Source organism: Dendropsophus ebraccatus, chromosome 5 (assembly GCF_027789765.1).
Source record: "Dendropsophus ebraccatus isolate aDenEbr1 chromosome 5, aDenEbr1.pat, whole genome shotgun sequence".
In the NCBI taxonomy this organism is placed as follows: domain Eukaryota; kingdom Metazoa; phylum Chordata; class Amphibia; order Anura; family Hylidae; genus Dendropsophus; species Dendropsophus ebraccatus.
The window spans coordinates 13,665,114-13,691,948 of record NC_091458.1 but is presented as its reverse complement, the minus strand read 5'-3'; the positions used below and the strand labels follow the sequence as shown (position 1 = coordinate 13,691,948).

General features: G+C 45.1%; 1 protein-coding gene across 1 annotated transcript; it reads left to right on the top strand.

Moving 5' to 3' along the window:
- Positions 1 to 10,870: 10,870 nt before the first annotated feature.
- Positions 10,871 to 11,809, top strand: LOC138794118 (odorant receptor 131-2-like). The gene has a single exon (XM_069972886.1). The coding sequence runs from the start codon at positions 10,871 to 10,873 to the stop codon at positions 11,807 to 11,809; it is 939 nt and encodes a 312-aa protein (XP_069828987.1).
- Positions 11,810 to 26,835: the final 15,026 nt, after the last annotated feature.

The following is a 26,835-nucleotide window of genomic DNA, read 5'->3' as shown; positions in this document are numbered from 1 at the left end:
GGGACTGTCCCGCGAAATCCGGGACGGTTGGGAGGTATGCAAATATACAGAAAGTAAACCAGCAATGCATAAAGCATCACCAATATACTTTTGACCCGCTGCTCAGATTTGTAGGGCTGGACCAGAGCACTCAAGCCGACAATTTTACTGACAGTAAGCCAGGGGTGCTTATAGCATCCCTGGCTTACTGTGCAGTGCAGGAGAGGGGGCTCCTTTCATTTGCACCCCTAAGTATCATGCATCACAGAAACTAGTGTGCAAGTATGCAGTAATATGTCTGCATCACTGGTCACCACAAATTGCAAAGATTGCACTGTCTACTGCCGCAAACTGGCATCCTTCAGAGAAAAGATGCCTCCAGACATGGTAATAACTCAGTACAATAGGCATCATATGTTCATTCTCAGACTGTTATGATATTCGGCACAAGAGAACTTTACTGGGCTATTCCCGCCAACAAAAAACTTATTGTGGTGATTAAGGGGATAGTAACACTATATGACACTATACTATATGACCTTAGATACCTGCCGGAGTTATTTCCTCCATACTCCCTAATAGTGATGCACCGAAATATCGATACCACTATCAATATTACAGGCAAAAATATGGTTCGGTACCAGGATTTCCTGGTGTTTGATACTTTATGTTAAGCTGCATAATAACGCAGCTTAACATAAGGTGTAGTGCAGAGAACACAGCCGGCGGCTAGCTGAGCGCCAGCCATGTTCTCTGTGTGCCACCCTCTTCTCCCACCTGTCACCTCCTCTGCCCGGTCCACTCTCTGCTCTCGGCGGCGCCAAATTCAAATAGCTGGCACACAGCGATCTCTTATGCCAGCTATTCTACATAGCACATGCTGCTGTCCCGGGCCGCTCCTCATGCAGCAGGACTCTGCTGCATATGGAGCCCCCCCCCCCCCCCACTGCCAATGACTGTGGCCCGGCAGTCATTTAACCATTTTTCCCACCAGTGCACTGGGGTCCCTCACACCCGCCAGTTCCCCCCCCCCCCTCCAGTCACCGAGCTGTGGTCAAAGAGCAAACACAGCGGCTTTGGAGGACAGCGGGGATGCAAAGGACATACGGGGATCAGCGTTATTGTGGGCGAGCCCCGGGACCATCGGACACCGTGAGGGGAGCACTGAGTGTCCACTTGAGTGGTGGGGGGGAGCAGGCGGATGTCCCTGACCCCTTGGGAACTCAGCTGTGCACAGTGTGAGGGGACTCTCCAGCTCAACCCGGAGGGATGCACCTTCTTCCTGGACATAACCAACTGGTGAGTGAGGGGACCAGACTTGGGGGGATATGTATTATATATGTCTGTATGGTCATGTGTATAGGTGTATCAGTGTATATACAGTATGTATTATGTGTGTGTATGGACATGTGTATCAGTGTATATATGTATTATGTGTGTGTATGGACATGTGTATCAGTGTATATATGTATTATGTGTGTGTATGGACATGTGTAGAGGTATATCTGTGTGTGTGTGCATATGTATACATATATTATGTGTGTACGGACATGTGTAGAGGTGTATCAGTATGTGTGTGTGTGTATATCCAGTGTCGGACTGCGATACTGTACCTGGGACCCACCAGAGGAAATGATCCTTGGGGCCCACCAAAGAAGAATCGGTAAAAAGCGACATACTGACCCGGCCCTATTCTGGATTCATCTGGATCTGCGATAACTCCCTTGTAAATGACTTGTGTGTGTGATGGTATGTTGATAGGTACAATATGGCGATTATATATAATCGCCATACTGTACCTATCAACATAACATCACACTGTTAATGACCAAATCCAGTCCACAAAGAACAATAAAACCAGTATATAAGAAACAGAAACATTACAACACCGTAATCACAACCATTCCAACCACATAGTAACTAATACCACCATACCATTACTGAAATCCAGTTTAGCAAGACTAAAAATACCAGTATATAAGAAATAATATAAGATATATAATATATAATAATATAAGATATTATCACAACACCTTCACCACTACCATTACCATCCCCATACCATTACTAAATAACATCCACAGTACAAATACCAGTATCATCCCCATATACTGACCCACATAGAGGTAAATACCAGTTGTACACAGGCTCTGCATATCATAAAAGTGATTACAGTGCAGTCACATCCAGTGACTTACAGGTGACGTCTTCTCCGATCGCAGCCTTTTCACTTTCTTCTTCATCTGGCCCGACCATCGTGAAGACTTTTCCTGGACACAATTTGACCCCGCAGAATCTGCCAGACAAACATTCTAGGCCTCTCGCTCATACAATTTAGGAGTCCTCTGTGTCCCCTTATATAAGTTAGTCCCCCTGTGCCCCATATGATAGACCCGCTCAATGCATCCATATAGTAGTTAGGTGCCCCGCTTTGCATCCATATAGAAGTTAGGCACCCTTCTGAGCATCCATATAGAAGTTAGGCACCCTTCTGAGCATCCATATAGAGGTTAGGCACCCTTCTGGGCACCCTTCATCCTCCTGCCCCTCCATCATCATACTACTACCTCCTTCATCCTCCTGCCCCTCCATCATCATACTACTACCTCCTTTATCCTCCTGCCCCTCCATCATCATACTACCCCCGTTCATTCTCCTGCTCTCCATCATCATAGTACTACCCCTTCATCCTCCTGCTCCTCCATCATCATACTACTACCCTCTTCATCCTCCTGCCCCTCCATCTTCATACTACTACCTCCTTTATCCTCCTGCACCTCCAAGATCATACTACCCCTTCATCATCCTAGTACTACCCATTCACCCTTCTGTCCCTCAATCAGCATAATACTACCCCCTTTATCATTATACTACTACCCCCTTCATCCTCCTGCCCCTCCATCATATTACTACCCCTCCATCATCCTCCTACCCTATCATAACCCCTTCATTCTTTTGCCCTTCCATTATAATAGTAGTACCTACTCCGAATGGTCCCCGGTAATAAGTGGTGTACCCCAAGGGTCAGTACTGGGCCCTCTTCTGTTTAACTTGTTTATTAATGATATTGAGAATGGAATTAACAGCAATGTTTCTATCTTTGCAGATGACACCAAGCTTTGTAGTACAGTACAGTCTATGGAGGATGTGCAGATGTTACAGGCTTTGTAGTACAGTACAGTCTATGGAGGATGTGCAGATGTTACAGGCTTTGTAGTACAGTACAGTCTATGGAGGATGTGCAGATGTTACAGGATGACTTAGACACACTGAGTGTTTGGGCGTCCACTTGGCAAATGAGGTTCAATGTGGATAAATGTAAAGTTATGCACCTGTGTACTAATAACCCGCATGCATCATATGTCCTGGGGGGAGTTACTCTGGGAGAGTCGCTGATGGAGAAGGATCTGGGTGTACTTGTAGATAATAGACTACAGAACAGCACACAATGTCAGTCAGCTGCTTCTAAGGCCAGCAGGATATTGTCATGTATATAACAGGCATGGACTCTCGGGACAGGGATATAATATTACCGCTTTATAAAGCTTTGGTGCGGCCTCATCTGGAGTATGTCGTCCAGTTTTGGAACCTGATTCATAAAAAGGATGTTCTAGAGCTGGAGAGGGTACAAAGACGGGCAACTAAACTAATAAGGGGAATGGAGCATCTTAGTTATGAGGAGAGATTAAAAGAATTACATTTGTTTAGTCTGGAGAAGAGACGTTTAAGGGGAGATATGATTAACTTATTTAAATATATAAATGGCCCCTACAAGAAATATGGGGAAAAGATGTTCCAGGTAAAACCCCCTCAAAGGACAAGAGGGCACTGCCTCCGCCTGGAGAGACAAGAGGGCACTGCCTCCGCCTGGAGAGACAAGAGGGCACTGCTTCCACCCGGAGAGACAAGAGGGCACTGCCTCCGCCTGGAGAGACAAGGGGGCGCTGCCTCCGCCTGGAGAGACAAGGGGGCGCTGCCTCCGCCTGGAGAGACAAGGGGGCGCTGCCTCCGCCTGGAGAGACAAGGGGGCGCTGCCTCCGCCTGGAGAGACAAGGGGGCGCTGCCTCCGCCTGGAGAGACAAGAGGGCACTGCCTCCGCCTGGAGAGACAAGAGGGCGCTGCCTCCGCCTGGAGAGACAAGAGGGCGCTGCCTCCGCCTGGAAAAAAAGGTTCAATCTCCGGAGGCGACAAGCCTTCTTTACCATGAGAACTGTGAATCTGTGGAACAGTCACCACAGGATCTGGTCACAGCAAAAACAGTAGAGGGCTTCAAAACAGGGCTAGACAAGTTCTTAGAGCAAAATAATATAGATGCATATGTATAGAACCTATCACCCCTCCCCCTTCCCTGTATCCATCCCCTCCTTGGTTGAACTTGATAGACATGTGTCTTTTTTCAACCATATTAACTATGTAACTATGTAACTATGTACCCCTCTCATCCTCTTGCACCTCATCACCATACTACTACCCCCCTTATCATTCCCCTGCCCCTTCATCTGCATTTAAAACAAAAAAAAAAGCCATACTTACCTCACCTGTATGGTCCATCTGGTCCCCCAACGACTCCTCTCCCTGCTCTGCATGAGGGTCATCAATTACGCCAGCAGGGGTGGGGCTTCTCACGGTGGGGGCGGAGCTTCCGGAGCCCGGGACAATGCGGAGTGCAGCCTCTTGTTGCTGGAGGCAACAAGAATAATTGACACAGCCGGGAGCCAATGGCTCCTGATGCTGTGTCAATTACATCCTGGCCCAGGAGGAACTGTATGCGCTCGTTAGAAAAGTGTGAGCGCATACAGTTCCGACATGCAGTGTGCTGGGAGGAAAGGGGGGCGCTGGAGTCCACAGAGCAGGGCTGCTGAGGGCCCGACAGCTGCGGCAGCATCCGACGCTGGGGCCCACTGAGGACAGGCAGTGTCTGGGGGCCCCAGCTGCCGGATGGTCAGTGAGAGTGGGGGAGGGGCCCACCAGAGGATCCTCCGGTCCTCCAGTGGCCCAGTCCGACACTGTGTATATCTATATATATACAGACAGTATATATGGGGGTGTATATAGACATGACCAACTGGTGAGTGACGGGGAGGGGACCAGACATGGGTGTATGTGTATTTGTGTATCAGGATAGATATATGTGTGTATAGCACCCACCAGCCCCCCTTTTCTTGTGCAGTAAGGCCCCTCAACTGCCTCCCCACTTCCCCCCGGGGCTTGCCAGTACAGTGGCACAATAACTCCCAGAATTATGAAGGGAGATTAAAAAGTGTAAAATAAAGTGTTTTTAAAAATTAAAAAAAAAAGTTTTAATAATCTCCCTTTTTTCAAAAAAGAAACTTAAAAAAAAATAAAATAAACATATTTGGCATGATTGCTGCGTAATTGTCCAAACTATAAAATGTAACAAAAAAGTGATCAAAAAGTCTGGGCAGGGGGCATTATTTTTGTATTTTTACGCATTTCTTCAAACTTTATTTAGTATCGAATTTGTATCAAGTATCGAAATAAAAAATTTGGTATCTGTATCGAAATCAAAATTCTGGTATCGTGACATCCCTGCTCCCCAATAGAAATGCCAAACCTCTATGTAATGATCAATCATTTAATAATTTATTTATTGTTCACGTAACCTTTAGGAGAATTACGGCATCAAAGAATAGATCATCAGGGAAATCACCATAGATGAATTGATGTTCCCTGAGACTTGTCGTACTAGATTAGTAAAGATGAGTTAATAATAGGAGGAGGATGAAGAACACCGGGGACTATAAACATATAAATAGTGCGCCAGCTAAACGTCAAGTGATCAGAGCCTGACTGACAAGACCAGAAGCCGGAGCGGCACCATTCACGCCACCGGAACTACAGATGTGAGTATTATTCCAGATATTAGACTTACTGTACTATCACACTTATTCAAGAAATGCGGTGACTGCAGTTCACCCCATTATCCCACCTCTTCTTCACTCATAAGAGTCTGGGAAGCTGAGATATGTTGAGTGTTTTCACACAGTCCTCATACTGCAATGGGGTTGGGGGGGGGGGGGGCGGTCATATACACAAAAACCATATATACACTACACACATACAATGTACACATACACTATAAGTCCAATAAGTATATACACGCACCCAGTCATATATATGGTATACAAACACACAGTGCAAGACTGACCCACTGGAGGATCGAAGAATCTTCTGGTGGGCACAGAACCTGCTGGCCACTATGGGGTCTGGTAGAATAAAGAGCCCATCTGGAGATCATAGAGACCAATCCAGCATGAATCCAGTGCCTCCTCTATGATACGGGAAGAGCCATTATCACTGCCGGCATCTCTCTTCTCTGGCCGGGCCAGATGCCAGGGTAGTGGAGCAATTTATTTAGTGAAGTGTTCTCCAACATGTGATTTTCCCAAATGCTACTAGACTTCAACTCCCATCACCTCCTGCTAACATGGCTTGATAGGGTTGTAGTTTGGCAACAGTTGAAGAGCCAACACTTGGAAAACAATGATTTTGGGGGACAATGATTTAAGGGCACATGTATTAGGGGACAGTGGCACAGTATATTGCAGGCACAGTTCATAAGGGACACAGTGGGACAGTATATAAGGGACACAGTGGGACAGTATATAATGGGCACCAGGGCCGGATTAAAGGGAGGGCACCCGGGGCATGTGTTGGGGGCCCCCGCCAGCCTGAACCCGGAAGCAGGGTTCCGGGTTCAGGCTGGTGGATCCATAGCAATTTTCAGCAACCCCCAGCGGAGCCGTACCGGTGGGGGGTGCGTAGGGACCATGGGGCTGGTCGGGGTCGGGAGGGGGGGATTAGTGATGCTCCAGCGCCCGGCATCCGTGTCCCTGTCGGAGCTGGCAGGTCTTCTGCTGCAGGCTGCGCGCTATGAAGCGCCGTAATTGCGCAGCCCAAAGGAGAAGATGTGCGCCACTCTGCCACACAGGAGAACCTCGGAGATCAGAGCTCCCTCACCTGCTTCTCCTGGATGTGGCTGAACTCGTCCATCCAGAAGCATTGCAGGTTTCTTCTGGAGGGGGACGGGTTCAGCCACATCCAGGAGAAGCAGGTGAGGGAGCTCTGATCTCCGAGGCCTCCTGTGTGGCAGAGCGGCGCACATCTTCTCTTGCGGGCCGTGCGATGACGTCATTTCATCGCGTGCAGCCTGCAGGAGAAAATCTGCCACTCCGCCAGGGACTGCAAGAAGATGAAGAGGCCTCGCAGCGTTGGAATGGAGGACAGGTAAGAGGGACGTGTTTTTTTTTTTTTTTATTAGCACAGACCAGGGGCATTTATTTGGGGGTCCCCTAGTGGCATCCTGGGGAGGGGGGATAACTACAATACTAGGGGCATCCTTAAGGGGGCTTTATATACATTACTACATTACTATGGACATCCTGGAGGGGAAGGGGGGAGGGTATATACTTTACTAGGGGCATCCTGGAAGGGGGGCTATATTTATTACTAGGGACATTCTGGAGGGGGGCTATATGCATTACTAGGGGCTTCCTGGATGATGGGTAATATACATTACTAGGGGCATCCTAGCAGTGGAGGGGTTATATACACATTACTAGGGGAATCCTGGAGGGGGGGGGGTACATACATTACTAGGGGCACCCTGGAAGGGGTACTTATATACATTAGTATATAACTCCTGGAGGGGGGTGTAACTACAATATTTGGGGCATTCTGAAGAGGGGTGGGGGGGGTGTAACTACAAAACTAGGGGCATCCTGACAGTGGAGTAGGATAACCCCCCCCCCAGGATGCCTCTAGTATTGTAATTAGCCCCTCCACTGCCAGAATGCCCCTTAGTATTGTAGTTGACCCGTTTCCTGCCAGAATTAACCCCTACAAGGGTATCCTGGCAGTAGAGGGGTTAACTACAGAACTAGGGGCATCCTGGTAGTTGAGGGTTTAGCTACAATACTAGGGGGCATTCTGGCAGTGGAGGGGTTAACTACAATACTAGGGGGCATTCTGGCAGTGGAGGGGTTAACTACAATACTAGGGACATAACTACAACAGTTATTTTTATTATATGGAGGTACAGCAGGAGACATTATTACTATATGGAGGGCACAGCAGAAGGCATTATTACTATGGGAGCACAGCAGGGGGTATTATTACTATATGAGAGGGCACAGCAGGAGATATTATTACTATATGGGGCACAGCAAGGACAATATTAGTATATGGAGGGCACAGCAGGGGGCATTATTACTATATGGGGGCCCAGAAGGGGGTATTATTACTATAAGAGAGGGCACAGCAGGAGACATTATTACTATATGGGGCACAGCACTGACTTTATTATTATTTGGGGACACAGCAGGGGACCCTACATACAGGGGACAACCCACATTCAGTACCTACTGACTTTACTAGACATGACACCAAAAAGCGGAATTACTACTGTTTGGAACCTATTATGGGTGGGGAAAAGGGGAAGGAAGGTAAAGTGCGGAGCCTTAGATATTTGGGTGGCAGGTTCTGAAGAGAAGAATTGTAGCTGAAAGAAATCATCATGGTGGTCCAAGACAGATGGAGGGGAAAAGGAAAGTGATGCCTCAGATCAAAGAAGACGTCACCTGTGAGTCACTCTATGATGTTTTTTTTTGTATTTTGTAGAACTTTATTCGTTAGGGATGCTCCGAGGTAAGAAAAAAAAAAAAAAGAAGAAAAAAGTTTGGGCAATACTGCTCTCAGCCATAATACCCACACTGCTTATTCCTAGCAAAATTCCCCCCCCCCCCCCCAGATGCACAGGCTGAGTTAGGGTCCTATTAGGTGAGCCAATGACTGCCCAATCAATAATGTAAATAAGCGCTGATCTGCTTGATCAGCGCTCGTTTACTTAGCCTATTACGCGGCTCGATAATCGTTAATGAGGGGACCCCAACAAAATTGTCGCCCGGGGGCCTCCACCAACCTTAATCAGGTCCTGATGGGCACCGTTCATCTAGGCGAATAGTGGCACATAATAGCTGGACTCTCACCTTATAGCCCTTTGGGCTTTGTGCTTATCATCTGAATGAGGTACAAATGTCTGGGGGATCCTGCTGCCAGCTGGTCACAAGTCCAGGATATTCCCTAAATTGGATGGGGCCCATCAAAGAACATAAAATTAAGCATTAAAAAGTCTATGTGACCTTTAAGGATGGAGCTGCAGGAACTATCTCCACGGATAAAACGTGGTGATGATGATGATAAACCACAGCAATCACTGAGCTTAGGGAGATCAATAAAGTACTCATTCAAGAGTCTCCATTGATACATTGGCTTTGGCATTTCCCTTGTCATGTTGCAACACTCGCAACTGAGTTAGACTTTGACGCAAAAGGGGCCACCCTAGTGTTCCCCTATTTATGTTCCAATACTCACAACCGAGTGGGACTTAAGGGGCTATGTATCTTCCCACTTGGAGGCCCCCCTTGGCAACAGGTTTTCCTTCCCTGGAGGGATATCTGGCTATTCCCGTGTTTTGAGACTTGCAACCGCCAGTCAGCTGTCAGATGTGTCCTGAGGCTGGGACTCCAGGCCCAATAAGTATCCTCCCCATACCTGTGTCCCCTGCCTGTGATAGGGCCTCCTACCCTGAGTGTTTCTTGACCTAGCATTGTTCCCGATCTGTATTTACTGGTTTCCTGACTTTCTGGCTTTGACTTTTTGACTACCCCTTGGATTTCGTTTTGGTACTGCGCGGAATAACATCTGAGAGTACATCCACCAAAATACAATACGCTATTACACTATTTCCTTCTGGCTGCCCAAGGTCCATACCTCTGACTATGGGCCAAAATCTACTTTAAACCCCACAATCCTAAATATCCTTTTTGCAATCAGTTTTTACAATGCGCATATGGGTTACGATTCTATTTTGATTTGGGAACCGGGTCATCCAGGACAGACACAGAGAAGGACACAAACCTTCTATCCCCAACTACCTACGTTGTGTCAGTGGAGGGTCGTGATGTGTCCAACCTGCTCAACCAGTCAGCGGCCATAACTGGGTCCCAACTCAGCCGCTGACTGGCAGAGCAGGCCTGACACGCCACGACCTGGGTCCCCGCTCAACCAAGAAGCGGTCAGGGAACCTGGAGTTGGGGAGGTAGGTGCATGATGTTATGTTCAGCCACTTACACCCCAGCTCTTTGGAAAAAAAGAGCTAAGACCGGACTTCTCCTTTAAGCCTCCTACACAGCCATCTCTATTTTCGTTATTGACTGTGTTTTGACTTGCATATTAAAATGGTGACTATTAATTTCTGTATAGTATAACTGAATAATCTTATACCTGACTATAATCCTAAATAATCCCTGACTTTATCAAGTATACCTTGAAGAATGTATACAGTCCAACATACGTTGGTCCTGCTTCCAAATGCAGGTTTTTTTTTAATTTATTTGCTTTCCTGCCTCAACATAATGTACATTTTTACTGTAGGACTGGAATACCCCTTTAACCTTCTTGTATGGGCATCTGGCCTTTACTACAACGGACAACCAAGTTGCTTCTCAAGATTGAGGTGTCACGATTTTCCAACTGTTGGCCCTGGTTTCTGAACAAGGGTTAACTCTTTGGCTACATACAGTAAACGCATCCACAAATTTGTGGACCTTACAGTCGGGGAAGAAATGTAATGGATTCGTTCCTTGTCCAGCATTATGTGTCAATATGAGGTTGTCGGTGGGGAAATTCTTTAAATCTGTAGCCGTGTGGGGAACAAATCCATTACATTCCTTCCCCGTCTGTAAGGTCTGCAAATTTGCGGATGTGTGAATATCCCCTTAATATATGTTGTATTGTTCTAACAAGTAACCTCTACTGTTACATTTTCTTTTTGTTTTCCGATCTAGCAAATTTTTGGGTCCACGAAAAGATGAATTCCACTAAGCTCAATACCACCATGATGGCCCAAGTCAACAAGATGACTGAAATTATAAGGATGACTATGTCTGTTTTGATGTTCCTCTTGTTTGGTATCTTCATATACTTCATGGTTATCATTCTGAAGGTCTTCTTCATGACGTCCCATGTCCGGGAGACCCCACGTCACATCTTGTTCATTCACATGCTTCTTAATGATGTGGTCTACCTACTGATATCATTTATACTATTTTTATGTGCCATCTACTTCATCTCCATGCCTGTGCCCTTTTGTCATATTATTATCAGCTTTTCCACATGTTCATTCCGTATAACTCCTTACAACTTGGCCGTCATGTCTTTGGAACGTTACGTTGCCATCTGCCACCCATTAAGACATGCAGAGCTATGGACTGTCCGAAGAGCCACCCTCGCCATAGCTAACATGTGGACATTGGGGATGATTCCACAACTTTTAGATTTTATTGCCCTTTGTTCTTCAGTAAATAAAAGTTTTTTCAATGTCAATGTCATCTGTGACAAGAGATCATTGACTGTAGGTGCATCTCAAATGGTCCTCCAAACAATCAGTAGTGTTTTCAGCTTCTCCATGGTGGGACTGGTCATCGCCTTCACATATGTCAAAGTTCTGCTGGTTGCTCGCAGGATGGACTCTGATAAATTTGCTTCTAAGGCCGGGAAGACCGTACTTCTCCACGCATTTCAGCTTCTTCTATCCATGTTGTCTTTTACTTCTACACTCACTGAAAAGGAGTTTACATCCCGTTTTGTATACCTGCCCTTAACTAACTTCTTTCTGTTCATGTGTTTTCCCAGATTTATCAGTCCATTAATCTACGGCATTAGGGATGAAGTGTTTGGAAAACCTATGAGAAGGTTCTTCCCAGCAGTGAGGAACAGAGGCATAACCAGAATCCATAGGGCCACGTAGAAAATTGGAATAGGTTACTACCATTTAGTGACAGGAGGGTGAAACAGAGCGATGGGTTGCAAAAACTAAACGTATAGAGAAGGCTGACTTCTAAATTTTTTTAAAATACTGAAATATTGAATGCACTACATAAAAAGCATAGCTAGATGTATAAACGGTAGGAGGAGGAGACTGTGATCCGGCTGTATAGATGGTGACATCACATCTGGAATACTGTGTCCCGTTCTGGAGACCTCGCCCACATAGAGATATTGATTAGGGATGGTCCGAACCTGCCGAGGTTCGGGTTCGTACGAACTTGGACTCTCGGCAATGATTCCCGCTGTCTTAAACCTCCGTGCAGAGGGTGGATACAGCGGGAGGACTGCCTGGAAAACCGGGATACAGCAACTGTATGTAACGCCCCATCCCCCTTAAGCCGCCATGCTTTACTCTGCTTTACTCTATGGTGGAAATTTTTTAAGCTGGTATAAAGTAGAATTGTCTTAGTTACCCCTAGCAACCAATCAGATTCCACTTTCCATTTTTCAAGGAATCTGAGATTAATAAAAGGTGGAATCTGATTGGTTGCTAGGGGTAACTAAGACAATTCTACTTTACACCAGTTTGATAAATCTCCCCCTATATCTATAACTGCTTTTACAGCAGAGTGGTGGTCGCTAACATTTGGGCCATAGTGTGAAACAGAATTTAAATACTATTTGAATACTGTAATCCCAAATTTTCTATGGTCCTGTACCAGGATATAATAGCAAAACATAATATAATTATTTTTATAAAATATATTACATATATATTTTATAATATAAAACAAAATATAATAGAAAACTTTTGGGGAAAAACTGATGAATTGTTTTAAGCTTCGGAGAGAAAATTAAAGGGGCTGTCTCACAAAGCTAATAAGGTCTAAGGTGAAGCATTATGTGAAATGAAACATATTTCAAATTTCTGATAATGTCCTGTTTGAGAGATATTGGGGCTGATTTACTAAGGGTGTTGGCGGCAGAAAATTATTGGGGTTTTGTCCAATTTTTGTCCACTTTTAGTAGACCGACACATTTACTAAAGGGATGCAACACAATTTGTCCAAACCCAATAAACCCATATTTTTTGTGGAAAAATGTGCCAAGTCGGCGTGTCATGGGCGTGTCCTTGAAAACTCACCACAACTGACAGATTTATTAAAGGAGAAGTCCGGCCAAAATTTATTTTTTATATGGAAAGTTATACAATTTTCTAATGTACATTAATTATGGGAAATGCTCATATACTGCTATTTCCCTTAATTTAGTGTATCAGGAAGTGTTAGAATTCTCTCAAAAGCACGACGAATGGTGTAATTCCTATGGAGTGTCCAGCAGGGGGAGCTTTATATATAGAAGTCAATGGGGGAGATTTATCAAAGGGTGTAAAATTTAGACTGGTGCAAACTGGCCACAGCAACCAATCACAGCTCAGCTTCCAGCTCTGGTGAAAGAAAAGAGGAGGGGCCATGAAGAGCGGCCACTGTGTGAGCGGCGGCGGAGCGGCACTTCTATGAGCGGCGGCGCGGGTGACGATAAATAGCACAGGTACTACTCCCCCATTATCTGCAAATAATGGGGGAGTAGTACTTTGTATATGTTCCCAGCAGGGAGGGGGGAGGTAGATGGCACTTCTCTCCCTCCCTGCTCAGTGCCCTGCAAATGTATTTATTGAATACATTTATGGGATACTTTGGGGAGAAAGGACACTTGCTCCCCAAAGTATTCCATAAATGTATTCAATCGCAAAGTACAGTACATTACATTACATACACACATCCATTGTAATTCCAATGGAGTGTCCAGCAGGGGCGCACTATATATAGAAGTCAATGGTACTCATTGACTTCTATATATAGAGCGCCCCCTGCTGGACACTCCATAGGAATTACACTGGAACGTCACTGCTTTTGAGAGAACTCTAATACTTCCTGATACACTAAATTAAGGGAAATAGCAGTATATGAGCATTTCCCATAATTAATGTACATTAGAAAATTGTATAGCTTTCCATAAGTAATAACATATAAAAAATAAATTTTGGCCGGACTTCTCCTTTAAGCAAACGGTCATTTTAAAACAGCCACTTCTTGTGTGGGAGGATGGTCGGGCTTCAATTTTGTCCTGGTAGAAAACCTTCCAGATTTACGTAGGGAAAGCGCCACATTAATGACTTTGTTGAGAGTAAAGCCTTACCAATCGTGTTTTTTTAAATGTTCCCGGTGCCTTGGTTAGAGCAAAAAATTGTCTTTTCAATCTATATCATTGAGTCAAACTGGTGTGGCTGTGCCCCAGGTCTGTGATGCCTCTCCTTTCTTCCTCCCCTCCCTCCTTGTCATTAGGAACGCCCCCAGGCAGGATTTCTCCTATTTATCACTTGTATAAATAGTGCATGTGCCCTAGAGACATAGGTGCACTGTTTAGACGAGCGATGAATAAAAATACTGCCTCGGGGCGTTACTTATGATGAGGAGGGAGGGGAGGAAGAAAGGAGAGGCATCACAGACCTGGGGCACAGACACATCAAATTGACTCATTGATACAAATTTAAAAGATAATTTTTTGCTCTAACCAAGGCATCGGGAACATTTTAAAAGACACAACCCAGTAAGGATTTACTCTCTGCGAACTCTGCTTTTACACTACACTGCAGTACTTCAACATTACAATGACTGTCCTGTGAGTCCATTACAGAGTTTTCAATGGGCTACAGTAAGAGTCTCCTCTCCCCATTAACCCTGTAAGTGCTGCAGTTGCTATTGACTATGGCATCTGCAGGGGGGGGGGGATGTCATCACCATCTCAGACTAGCCCCTTCAGCCTACATAACCATCTCCCTGTCATAGACACATATACATATATATCTTTTTAGGGAAATGAGGTTTGTTTACTGTATGGTGCTTGTCTTGTCTGAACAATGCCACAAGCAGAGGAGTAAGCAGTGCATACAGCAGCTATTTTTTACACTTGCTATGGGAGCAATGCTCTGCAGGAGCTCTGGATATGGAATTGGCAGGAGTGCTGTGGAGAGGCCTGAGCAGGGTGGGAGGGCTGTGATGAATAGCCTAGGAAAAGCAATGCATTCTGGGAATTGCAGTTCTGAGCAGATGCTCAACAGGAAAGCAAAATGATTATCTATCATAGAAAGAGACCCCAAAAACACACAAAACAAATAGATTTACAGCAACTGAGGCCCAGCCTCATTTAAATCAGTCTCTAAATATGAACCAAACTGGACGTCAGCTGCTGTATGCCCTGCAGGAAATGGTATTCTTCCCAGTCTGGAGAACAGGAGAGGTTTTCTATGGGGATTTGCTGATGATACAGTTCCTGACATGGACAGAGGTGGCAGCAGAGAGCACTGTGTAAGACTGTAAAGAAAACTCCACTTCCTGCAGGACATACAGCAGCTGATAAGTATGGGAAGGCTGAAGATTTGTAAATAGAAGTAAATTACAGATCTATATAATTTTCTGACACCAGTTTATTTGAAAGAAAAAAGATTTTCGCTGAAGTACCCCTTTAAGCTCAAAGTCTATGGGTATAATTTCATTCTGTGTATCATCAAGATGGCCATCACCACTGCTCAGAATTGGGTGTGAACGAAAAGTACTGTATTTTCCGGTGTATAAGACGACTTTTTAACCCGGAAAAATCTTCTTAGAAGTCAGGGGTCGTCTTATACGCCGGGTATGGTCGCCCCATACGGTGGGGGGGCTCAAAAATGACCACATCCCCACCATATGGGGCGACCACTACAAAAACAAACAAACATTTAACTCACCTAGGGCCTGATCCCGACCTCCGCGCGCCTCCTGTACCGTTCCCGGCACAGGCAATGTGATGTACACTGCCCGCGCCGGAGACAGAGATTGCAGAACCTCTCCCGGACTGCCGAGCGTCTTATCAGAGAGGCTCGGAGACGCTCGGCTGCCGGGAGAACTTCGGGAGAATGAAAGGCGCTGGAAGTTCCCCAAGCCTCTCTCATTCTCGCGGAGGCCAGGAACGGGCCCTAGGTGAGTTATTTTTTTTTTAGCTGCAGTTAACCCCTGCCTGATCGCCAGGTCTGGTGAAAGTTGCAATAAGTTTGATATTTGATCTTAGCTGTTTGAGGTTGTGTGAATTAGTTGGTGGGTGTCTATGGAGAAACAATGACCCATAACACTAATTCGCGATTGTTGTAATTTTTATAGACACATCAAAGACTCAGGTCTCAGTCCTGCCTTTTAAATGACGACAAATAATCCGATGCCCGACCACACTTACACTGACCTCTAACATTGAGATCTCAGAGTACTTTGTATTACAGAGAGGTACTAGGCAGAGCCGTCTTTTCTCCCCCCTACCCTTTGCCTTGCACCTAGTCGGCAAAAAATACAATTAAAAAAGGTAAAAATGTTTGTAATTTACAATATGTGGGACGCATCGTTGCATTCTAGAATGAGCAAACACCGACATATCAAAAAAAGCTTTTTTGCTCCATAGCATATGTAAGCACTTTTTTTTAAAACAGCAATGTGATCCAAGTTGCTTAAGGGTTAAAGGTAGTGATGAGCGAATAGTGAAATATTCGAATATTCGATATTCGTACGAATATCTCACAGATATTCGAACGTTCGATCGAATATTCGATCCCATTAAAGTCTATGGGAACAAGTATTCGATTATTGAAAAACATCTATTCGGCCACTTGGAGGTTCACCAAGTCCACAATGACACCTCAGGAAAAGGGAAGGGGGATTTAAACGCTTATCGAATATTTCTGGAATATTTGGCGTACTATTCGATAATATTCAATACTATCGAATACCTTACTATTCGATCGAATATCTACAGTATCCGCTCATCACTAGTTAAAGGTTTTATCCAGCGCTACAAAAACATGGCCACTTTCTTCCAGAGACAGCACCGCTTTTGTCTCCAGTTTGGGTGCAGGTTTTGTAACTCAGTTCCATTGAAGTAAATGAAGCTCAAAGGGAACCAATCAGCCCACTTGGGCTGATATAGTTTCCTGGAGCACTGTATATAGCTTCTGATCAGCAGGCAGAAGTCATCTGGGCGGCTCCCAGTCACCTCTCTCTGCCTGTTAGCATGCTCGGCGGGATGATTGACAGGGAGAGAGGCCAGTAGAAAATAAATAGTATTTTATTATTTTACATTATTTTACTATATGCTGTCATTCATCTAGACCTGCACCCGTTCCACCCGTACTGGTTTGGAGGAAAGTTGTCTATTGTTCCAATCACTAGAGGACTGTATGGGAGTGGCTGCGGTTCAACATTGGTGGTATCCACCCTTGTGAGTGTTGGGCTTCGGTTTGGGCAACTTACCCAGGTGAGAGTTTCCATCTTCTCTGCTCACCCAGGCGAGTTTTTATGATCTATACCATGGAGGGCTGTTTATCCTTTCACTACTCTTCTCCTTGGCAGTGGGGCCTTTGGCCAAGAAGATCATAAGCAATCCTGAGATTGAGGGTTTTGGAGTGTAGGGGGGGAGAGGACAAAATAGCACTTTACGCAGAGAATCTGTTGCTGTTCTTGGGAGACGCTAAGGTAGGAGTAAGACACTTAATGGAGCAGGTGGATAGGTTCGGGGACTAATCCGGTTTGAGCATTAATTGGGGAAAATCAGTACTGTTACCGTTAAGTCCACCGATAGATGAGGTCTCAGATATATAGGGTATTAAGGTAGACAAAACCAGGGGATTTGGTTTTCGGGGAACCTGGGCAGGTACAGGAAGTTGAACATGGACCCCAGATTAAATAAGATGAAGCAGCAGGTACAAGTACGGAGTAGGTTATATTTAACAAGAGCAGATAAGATTGAGTTTCTTATAATGATTTGGCTCCCTCCATATGGTTTGGGAAAAATATATTACAGAAAATAGATAGAATGCTAAACTAATTGGTTTGGAACAGGAAGAGGGTAGGTTGAAGTTGCCCTATCTGAGGATCTGAGGATGATGGAAGAGGAGGGTGGGTCAGCAGTCCCAGATTTCTTTTGGTGTTGTATAGCGATATTAACAACATGGTTGATAAGATGGAAAGAAGTAGAGTTTTTAGGAATGTGGGTAAAACAACAGAATGGGATAGCACAAAATATTATTTAGTGTTGGAGATGAAAATGGAGGACACTCATCCCAGAAATACAATGTTCCGAATGTTTGTAAATCTTTGGCGATATCTAAGGGAAAACGACAACAATGATGGGTCATGTGACTTTACATCGTTGTTACGTAAAAGTCAATTTGAGGAAGTGAAGAAGATTCCAGATTCCTTACTATTGGGTGATAAGAGAGTTTTGTGTAGACGGCAAATTAAAAAAAAAACTGGAGGTGATGCAGAATGAAGTTGAGAAAAGTATATGTCCATTAAGATATAGTCAGATACGCATTGCACTTAGAGGAGTAGAGGATAAGGGTAGTATGAAGTTGCTGGTGGTTCACCCTAAAGTTATTACACAAATTGACTGGACATCGTAGGGGGTAAGTGAAAGAAATATATAACGTTATGGTTATTTCCGTATCGTAAGAGTGGTATAAAATTACAGAAAAAGTGGGAAAAAGTCATTGGTGTGCAGCAAAGGGGATTTTGGGAGTTGGTATAGAAGCTGTCTAAGGATAACCTTACAGATAAAAAAACATAAGAAGATTCCGTTTTGTCACACACAGGTTAAGGCCCCGTTCCCACTGAGCAAAAGTAGCGGAATTCCGCGACGGAATTGTCCGCCGCGGAATGCCGTTAGCCTCCCGCTCATAATGGGAGTCTATGGGAGGCGCGCGCTGCTGCTCTGTACGCGCTGAAGAATGAACGGGGCCTTATACTACACTACAGCAGATATTGCAAAGTGGCAGAAAGAAGTAGTATACAAGTGTAGTAGATTTGGGGTGGAGGAGAGGAATTTAGATCACTATTGGTAGGGTTCTAGACACAAGTATTTGATGTGGTTAATGAAATATATGGATTGAGAGTGGAAGAAGGGAAGGATATTTTTGCTCTATAGGCAGAATCTGGTTGTAATGTGAAACTTTTACTTTTTCGTCTCTTTTAGCACTCTCTCAGTTTTATTGATGAATCCAAGGGGGAAATCTTTGAGTTTTTTTCCTCCTTACTCTTGCTACTTTATCATAACTTAACCATGTTCTAAGCTTCCTTCTTCCTTTCGGATATCTTTGTAAAGATCTTTGAAATATTGGAGCCAGATGTTGCCTTTCTGGACTTTTTTTTTTAATTTGTGCAGATACGGCTCTGTAATTCCCAGAATAAGTTAGTTTTGAGGACATCTTGGGGTTGGGTAAGCTTAGTGGAGATGACTCTTACTTGAGGCTATTCCTAGAGATGCTTTACACCCATTGTCAAACCAATGGTTGGGTTGTTCTTGTCACATACTCTTGTGCTCACATCTTGTTCGTTCACATGCTTCTCAATGATATGTTCCACTTACTCTTATCATTCTTCCTTTTTACATTTGCAAACTTCCACATACTTTTTTCCATACCACAGTGTCTTGTATGTATAAGTTTCAGCACGTGTACGTTCATTATAACACCTTACAATTTGGCTGTCATGTCCTTAGAGCGTTACACGGCCATCTGCCACCCATTAAGACATGTGCCGTTATGGACCATCCAGAGAGTCACCCTCGCCATCGCTTGCATGTGGACGGCGGGATTGATTCCACAGCTCGCTAATGTTATTATTTATTGTTGTTCTGTAGACTCGAGAACCTTTCTTTTTAAGATTACCTGTTCCTGGAAATTAATGACTGTGAGCGACTTCCAAATAGCTATTAGGAATTTCACGGATGCTTTTGGCTTCTCCATAGTGGGGATTATCATCGTCTTCACGTATGTTAAAGTGATGCTGGTTGCTCGGAGGATGGACTCTCAAGCATTTGCTTCCAAGGCCAGCAAAACGCTCCTTCTCCACGCGTTTCAGCTTCTATTATCCACATTGTCTTTTACTACTGTAATTACTGAGAGGTATTTTTCACCATATATTCCATACCTGCCCAACATCAACTTCTTCTTGGTGATGTCTCTTCCTAGGTTTGTCAGCCCTTTGATTTATGGCATGAGAGATGAAGTGTTTGGTAAACCTATGAGAAAGTTCTACTTAATAACCAGCATCTAAGCTTTACATCAAAGACACAATGTAAAATTTCAGATATGAGAAAGACTAGAGGAGGACACTCACCAAGACGTTTACTTCATCTTTATTCTTCTCGTGTCAAACAATGGTCAAACAGTTTATAGCAAGCTGTATTGGACGGCATTCCACACCAACACCTCCATACTGATTGTGACAGCTGTTTCGTGCAAAGCACTTCTACAGACCTGCTTTGCACGAAACAGCTGTCACAATCAGTATGAAAGTGTTGGTGTGAAAAGCTGCCCAATACAGCTCGCAATGAACTGTTTTACCATTTTTCCATTAGAGAAGAATAAAGATGAAGTAAACGTCTTGGTGAGGGTCCTACTCTATTCTTTCTCAAATCCGAAATTTGTCATTAATCGTTGGCTCTTGAGTTGAGGAGATTGCTTCCATTACATGGTGTTTCATAGTATCCATTGTGCCAGTCACATTTTCTGTTATCTTTCAATGTAACAATGTACTTGGTAGGCTAGTGATGAAAAACATTAAACACTGCACTTTTCTGGGGGTCAGTCTGATGATCACATGATTAAGTTACAGAAATGAAATGCATGAATGAAGCTGAGCAAGAACTAAACAAATGGCGCTGTAGAACTAGTGATGGTGAGCACACATTGTTTGGTATATCGTGCCATGACTATGGGGCTAGTCTCCGAAACGCATCAACTTGCTTCTTTTAATATGTATCTGCATTTTTAATATGGTTTTTGGAATAAAGTTTGAAAAGTTTTACCAAATATTTTTTTGAGGCAGAATTCGTACAATCCGGGTGGACTGCCCAGGCTTGGCAGTCTTACCTGCCCCATTACCTGAGGATCACCACTCTGCTTGGGACATATTCACATGGTAAGCTGACTTTTTCTTATACTTGTGTGAGGAAGTTGGGTATTTGCGAGTAGAATATAGATCTAATTGAATGTTTACCAACTGTTATGGGTGGAACATAGGAACCTGACCATAATGGAGCCTTTTAGCAATAGTAGTGAGAGATAGAGCTAGAATAAACACCCACCACTACTGTCAGGGTACCTGAGGGTATGTTCAGACTGAGGAATCCGCACTGAGAAGTTCCAGCGGATTCTGTCGCTTGCGGATTCTCACGGCCACATGCATCCTCGCCTGTGCAATAGACTCCATTCTATGGTCGGGCAGATTCCCGTTCAAAGTATTCAAAGTGTTTGTTCTTTGGATGGACGATGGAATCCACCCAACCATAGAATGGAGTCTATAGCATGGGCAGAGATGCGTGCGGCCATGAGCAATGGCGAGCGAAGGAATCCGACGGAACTTCACTGCGCAGATTCCTCAGTCTGAACATACTCTTATACCTGGGATTGACTGGTGACTTAGTATAACTATGGAAACCACCTGGAACCCCAAGATCTTCAGGGTAGTCTATTATAATAGTATCACCATGCGGGACCCGGGGAGAAGAAGACCGCAAGAGGAGCCCTGCAGCCTGGATAGGTAATGTATAAAGTTTAAACAATGGCTGCAAGGACATCGGTAACGATGTCCATGCAGCCCTTGTTAAACGATAATCGGGCCGTGTAATAGGCCCAGTAATCGATCGCTGATCTAGCAAATCGGCGCTCGTTTACAGTTATTATCGGGCCCCCATCGGCCTGTGGAATACCACCCTTAAACCAAAGCAATGCTCTTAAACCAAGTTACAATTTTGAAAAACTGTGAGCTCTTAAAGCAAAATGCTCTTAATCCAAGTTACTCTTAAACCAAGGTACCATTGTATATAATAGAAGTACATACACTACACATATTATAGAGCCAGTGGTGGTGGCACAGAAAGACCCTCTAATAGAGCCAGCCTCAGTGGTGCTGGCATAGAAAGACCCTCTAATAGAGCCAGCCTCAGTGGTGCTGGCATAGAAAGACCCTCTAATAGAGCCAGCCTCAGTGGTGGTGGCACAGAAAGACCCTCTAATAGAGCCAGCCTCAGTGGTGGTGGCACAGAAAGACCCTCTAATAGAGCCAGCCTCAGTGGTGCTGGCATAGAAAGACCCTCTAATAGGGCCAGCCTCAGTGGTGCTGGCATAAAAAGACCCTCTAATAGAGCCAGCCTCAGTGGTGCTGGCATAGAAAGACCCTCTAATAGGGCCAGCCTCAGTGGTGCTGGCATAGAAAGACCCTCTAATAGAGCCAGCTTCGATGGTGTCGACACATTGGCACCTCAGTCTTAGGGTATGTTCACACTGAGCAAATACGGCAGCGAATCCCGCCATGCTCAGTGTCCCGCTGTGACTAGATGAGAGGGTGCGCGATCCTCCGCTTAAAGACCCCCTAATAGTAAAAGTCTCAGACCACCTAATACTGCCAGAGACCTAATAATACTGTTAGCCTCTGAGACCCCCATATACAGCTCTTTATAGCTCCCCAATATACTGCTTCTAATGGTCCCCTCTTTCCTATATATACTGCCCCTATGGCTTCCCTCCCACATATACTGCTCCCGTATATACTGCTCCCATATAGTTCCCACTATTACAGAGCCCACTGTTTCCCACCTTTCCCTGTTACCTCTTTCCCTTTACACAGTCTGCTGCCTGCAAGGACCTGATGACATCATGAGTAAGGCCACTTCAGGTCCTTGCAGGTAGATAAAGACACTTTATGATCCCTCTATGGCCTCTCATCTACATTATTGCACTCTGATAAATTTATGCAAAATGGTGGTAATGTTTATTGTGATTTTGCGCAAATAGTTGCAAAATGCAATAATGTAGATGGGGTGCCAGAGCTGTTCTGGGGTAACACTTTGAGGTTATGGGCCCATTGCCATTCAGTGCTCACCTCAGGGATAGCTGTACCTTACGGCAGCTTGTGTGTGGTGGCTGGGAGAGGTGTCAGCAGGTGTCTACAGCCACAGAAGGGAGGCCGACCTGTCATGGCTCCTGTCTTTGTCAGTGTCCACTTGCTGAACAGGTATTGTGGGGGAGGGAGAAGCCAGCAGAGTGCAGGACCTGCAGCGGCCGGGCCTTCTGTCTGGTTCTGGAGCAGGGTGTGTGGGGCATTCATCACACACAAAGGTCCTGAACCAAATCAACCTCAGCTGTCAGGCAGTCGGGTGAGGGCGCCCCTACATTTAGGAATCTGGGTCCTGTCATATAGTCAGACTGACTTACTATATGACGGGGCAGAAGTTGCCGTCCCCTCAGGTACCAGAGAACCTGCTGTCTGAGGAGGAATCCTCATTCTGCTCAATAATCCCACAAAAAAGATTATTTACAAAGATGTTCTGCAGCAGCTGGTATTAATGCTGCATTTGTAATTACAGGAGTCCTCACCACACATTGCAGGAACCATAAATATTGTCCCTTCATGTTTCCCTTCAGTTGCATATAGCTCATTTCAGCTTATATCCGATGGGCCTCTGAGTGATGTGCTGCACTGCAGGGCCGTTCTGGGACGTGTATGCCCCTTGTGTGGGTGCAGGTGCAGTGGAGAGGAATTAGCACAGAGTCCAGAACTTAACCAGAATATAGCTTTACTGTGTAAAAGGAGTACTCCGGTGGCTCCCCCCCCCCCCCAAAAAAAAAAAAAAAAAAAAAAAAAAGCGCACAGACACAGCTGATATACTTACTATCCCTCGGGTGACGATCGCCGCTTGAATCTCCCACCGGCCGCGCCCCCGTCATCTTTGTACGTCATCCTTGGATCTCCCTCACTTCCGGGTTGAGGAGCATGCCGTCCCCTACTCTGACCACTCTGGCGCCCGGGAGGAGAGGACGGGGTCAACAATTATTTGGTATGTACACTTTATTTGGCTGCTTGAAGTGTAGATAGGAGGTTTAAGTAGAGAAGGATAATAAGCGTAGCTTGAGAAGAATAGGTTGAGCGGCTGTCTTGGGGCCTTACCTATCTACAGTAGTACAGTACTGTGCCGGGATGACTTGTAGGGTGACTTAGGGCCCTATTCCACCGAACGATTATGGTTTAGATTATCGTTAAACCGTTTGAATCCAAACGATAATCGTTCGGTTGAAATGCAGTTAACGATTAACGACCGAATGAGAAATCGTTGATCGCTTTATAAGACCTGGACCTTTTTTTATCGTTGCTTGTTCGCAAAACGTTCGCCAATCATTCGCATTGAATAAGACATCATTCGGTCGTTCGCAATAGATACGAACGTAATAGCGAAGAAAAAACTATCGCAATTATGATCATAAGTAACGATTATCGTTCCATGGAAATGAGTGAACGTTTTCAGGTCTTTCGCAATAGCGGTCGTTTGAGATCGTTAATCGTAAACGATTATGCAAACGATAATCGTCCGGTGGAATAGGGCCCTTAGTGTAGAATAAGAAGCTCGTACTCACAGTTAAGAATAGGAAGAGAAAAAGAAGAAGACTGCCTTCTGCCACCAAATATCAGGTTCGGGTAGTGCGAGTCCTGAGTTTGAACCACTTGGTAAGGCTAACCCCTCAAGGTTTCCAGAGTAGGTCGAGCAAGGATCAATGGAGTACTTCAGCCTATGCTCTTTGCTCCACTGCAGACAAATCCTGTTCTTGGATAGTCCCGACTAGTCCTGAGTTAGTAATCCCTGGTGTAGACAAGGTTGATCCCAGTTATCCCACCTTTAGGTTTAGCGCTGCATAGTTACTTACTCTCACAAACTCCAACAAAAACTTCTGTCTCTCTCAAACTCCAACTCACTGACTAGAAGCCACCAGGAACTATCTAGTTAATATAGGGGTGAGCGGGACTAACCTCATATTGGTGGGGAAAGTGCTAGAAGATAATGGTGTGAGTGTGTGATGCACCCAAGCTAGTGTTAGGACATCACCTTAACAGTAAAACAGACCAAATTAACCCTTTAACCTTTAGCTGTGGACCAAGTACGGAAAGGCACTAATCATCCCAGAGTGTGACACCTGACAAAGTTACCCTTTTGACAGGTGGAATAGAAGCTTAGTGGCACACCTGTACTGGGACACTACAGCGCCACCTTATAGAAGTAAGGCCCCTTCTGTCCTACCATTTAGATGTTAGGCCCTCTCAGTGCTCCCATATAAGAGTTAGCTACCTCTCTGTCTCCATATATCAGTTAGCTCTCTCTTTTTCGCCATATAGTATAAGGCCCGTCTTGGCATCCATATAGCAGGTATACATTTTATTTCACATAGATTGTAAGCTCTTGTGAGCCGCAGGGCCCTACGTCCTCTTATTAGTCTGTAAATGCCCTTATCTGAATTGTAAAGTGCTGCAGAATATGTTGGAGCTATATCAATAAAGATTATTATTTACAGGAGGCATCTGGTTTAGAGTTTATCAAGTCTTCTGACCTTATAAGACAGTTGAATCATCTGGGAAATCACCACCGAAGACGTCTCCTCAGGCTTGTCGTACTCGATTAGTAAGGATGAGTAAATGATACGAGGATGATGAAGAACACTGGAGAATATAAACAGATAAATAGCTTATGTTAAGTGGTCACAGCCGGTATAGACTGACAAGACTTAGACTTGTAGCGGCAACATTCACACCGATGAACAACAGATGTAAGTATTACTCCCGATTACTGTATTTCAGGATACTGTAGTGATGGTCTGTCTCATTTTGGCACCTCGAGTGATATATAGTGCCTGTCTGAGCTGATAGGCCGTTCTGAAGTTGCAGCATGCAGGACCAGAGAAGAAGCATGAAGAGGGCAGGAGAAGACCGGGAACGTGGATAGGTAAAGTAAAAACTGTTTAGGCAAAGGACATTGTTAACGGCATCTGTGTAGCCCTTGCTAAATGATTATCGGGCCGTGTAATAGGCCCATTAACCTCTTAAGGACGCATGACGTACCGGTACGTCATGCATCCTTAAGAGGTGTTCAGAGCGGGGTCGCCGCGCCGTCCTGGGTGCCGCGTTTAACCCGGGGCCGCGGCTATTAGCGGGCACGGTCCTATCACCGTGCCCGCTTATTAAGTGATCGGAGGCAGCTGTCAAAGTTGACAGCTGCATCCGATCACTGTATGCAGTCGTCCCTGGTGTCCCGGTTCGGCACTCGGATGCTTTCGGCTGCAGCAGCAGCAGTGCCAATCTCATTGATCTTTGCTGTATAAGTATACAGCAAAGATCTCAATGAGAGATCAGTATACTTATAATAGAAGTCCCCCAGGGGGAATAACCCTAACCCCAGGGGGGAATAACCCTAACCCCAGGGGGAATAACCCTAACCCCAGGGGGGAATAACCCTAACCCCAGGGGGCAATAACCCTAACCCCAGGGGGGAATAACCCTAACCCCAGGGGGAATAACCTTCACCCCAGGGGGGATAACCCTAACCCCAGGGGGGATAACCCTAACCCCAGGGGGAATAACCTTCACCCCAGGGGGGATAACCCTAACCCCAGGGGGGATAACCCTAACCCCAGGGGGGAATAACCCTAACCCCAGGGGGAATAACCCTCACCCCAGGGGGAATAACCCTAACCCCAGGGGGAATAACCCTAACCCCAGGGGGAATAACCCTAACCCCAGGGGGGCTTCTAGTATAAGTGTAAAAAAAAAGTGTTATTATTAGTAAAAAGCCCCCTCCCTTAATAAAAGTTTGAATCGCCCCCCCTTTCCCATGTTTTAAATAAAAGTAAATAAATAAACATGTTTGCTATCACCGCGTGCGTAATCACCTGAACTATTAATTAATCACATTCCTGATCTCACACGGTAAACGGCCTCAGCGCACAAAAATCCCAAAGTGCCGCATTTTTGGTTGCATCAAATCCAGGAAAAATGTAATAAAAAGCGATCAAAAAGTCGTATATGCGCAATCAAGGTACCGATAGAAAGTAAACATCATGGCGCAAAAAATGACACCTCACACAGCTACATAGACCAAAGG

What these genes read in the sequence shown, in the direction of transcription:
- LOC138794118 (XM_069972886.1), top strand. Translation starts at nt 10,871, where the DNA reads ATGAATTCCACTAAGCTCAATACCACCATGATGGCCCAAGTCAACAAG.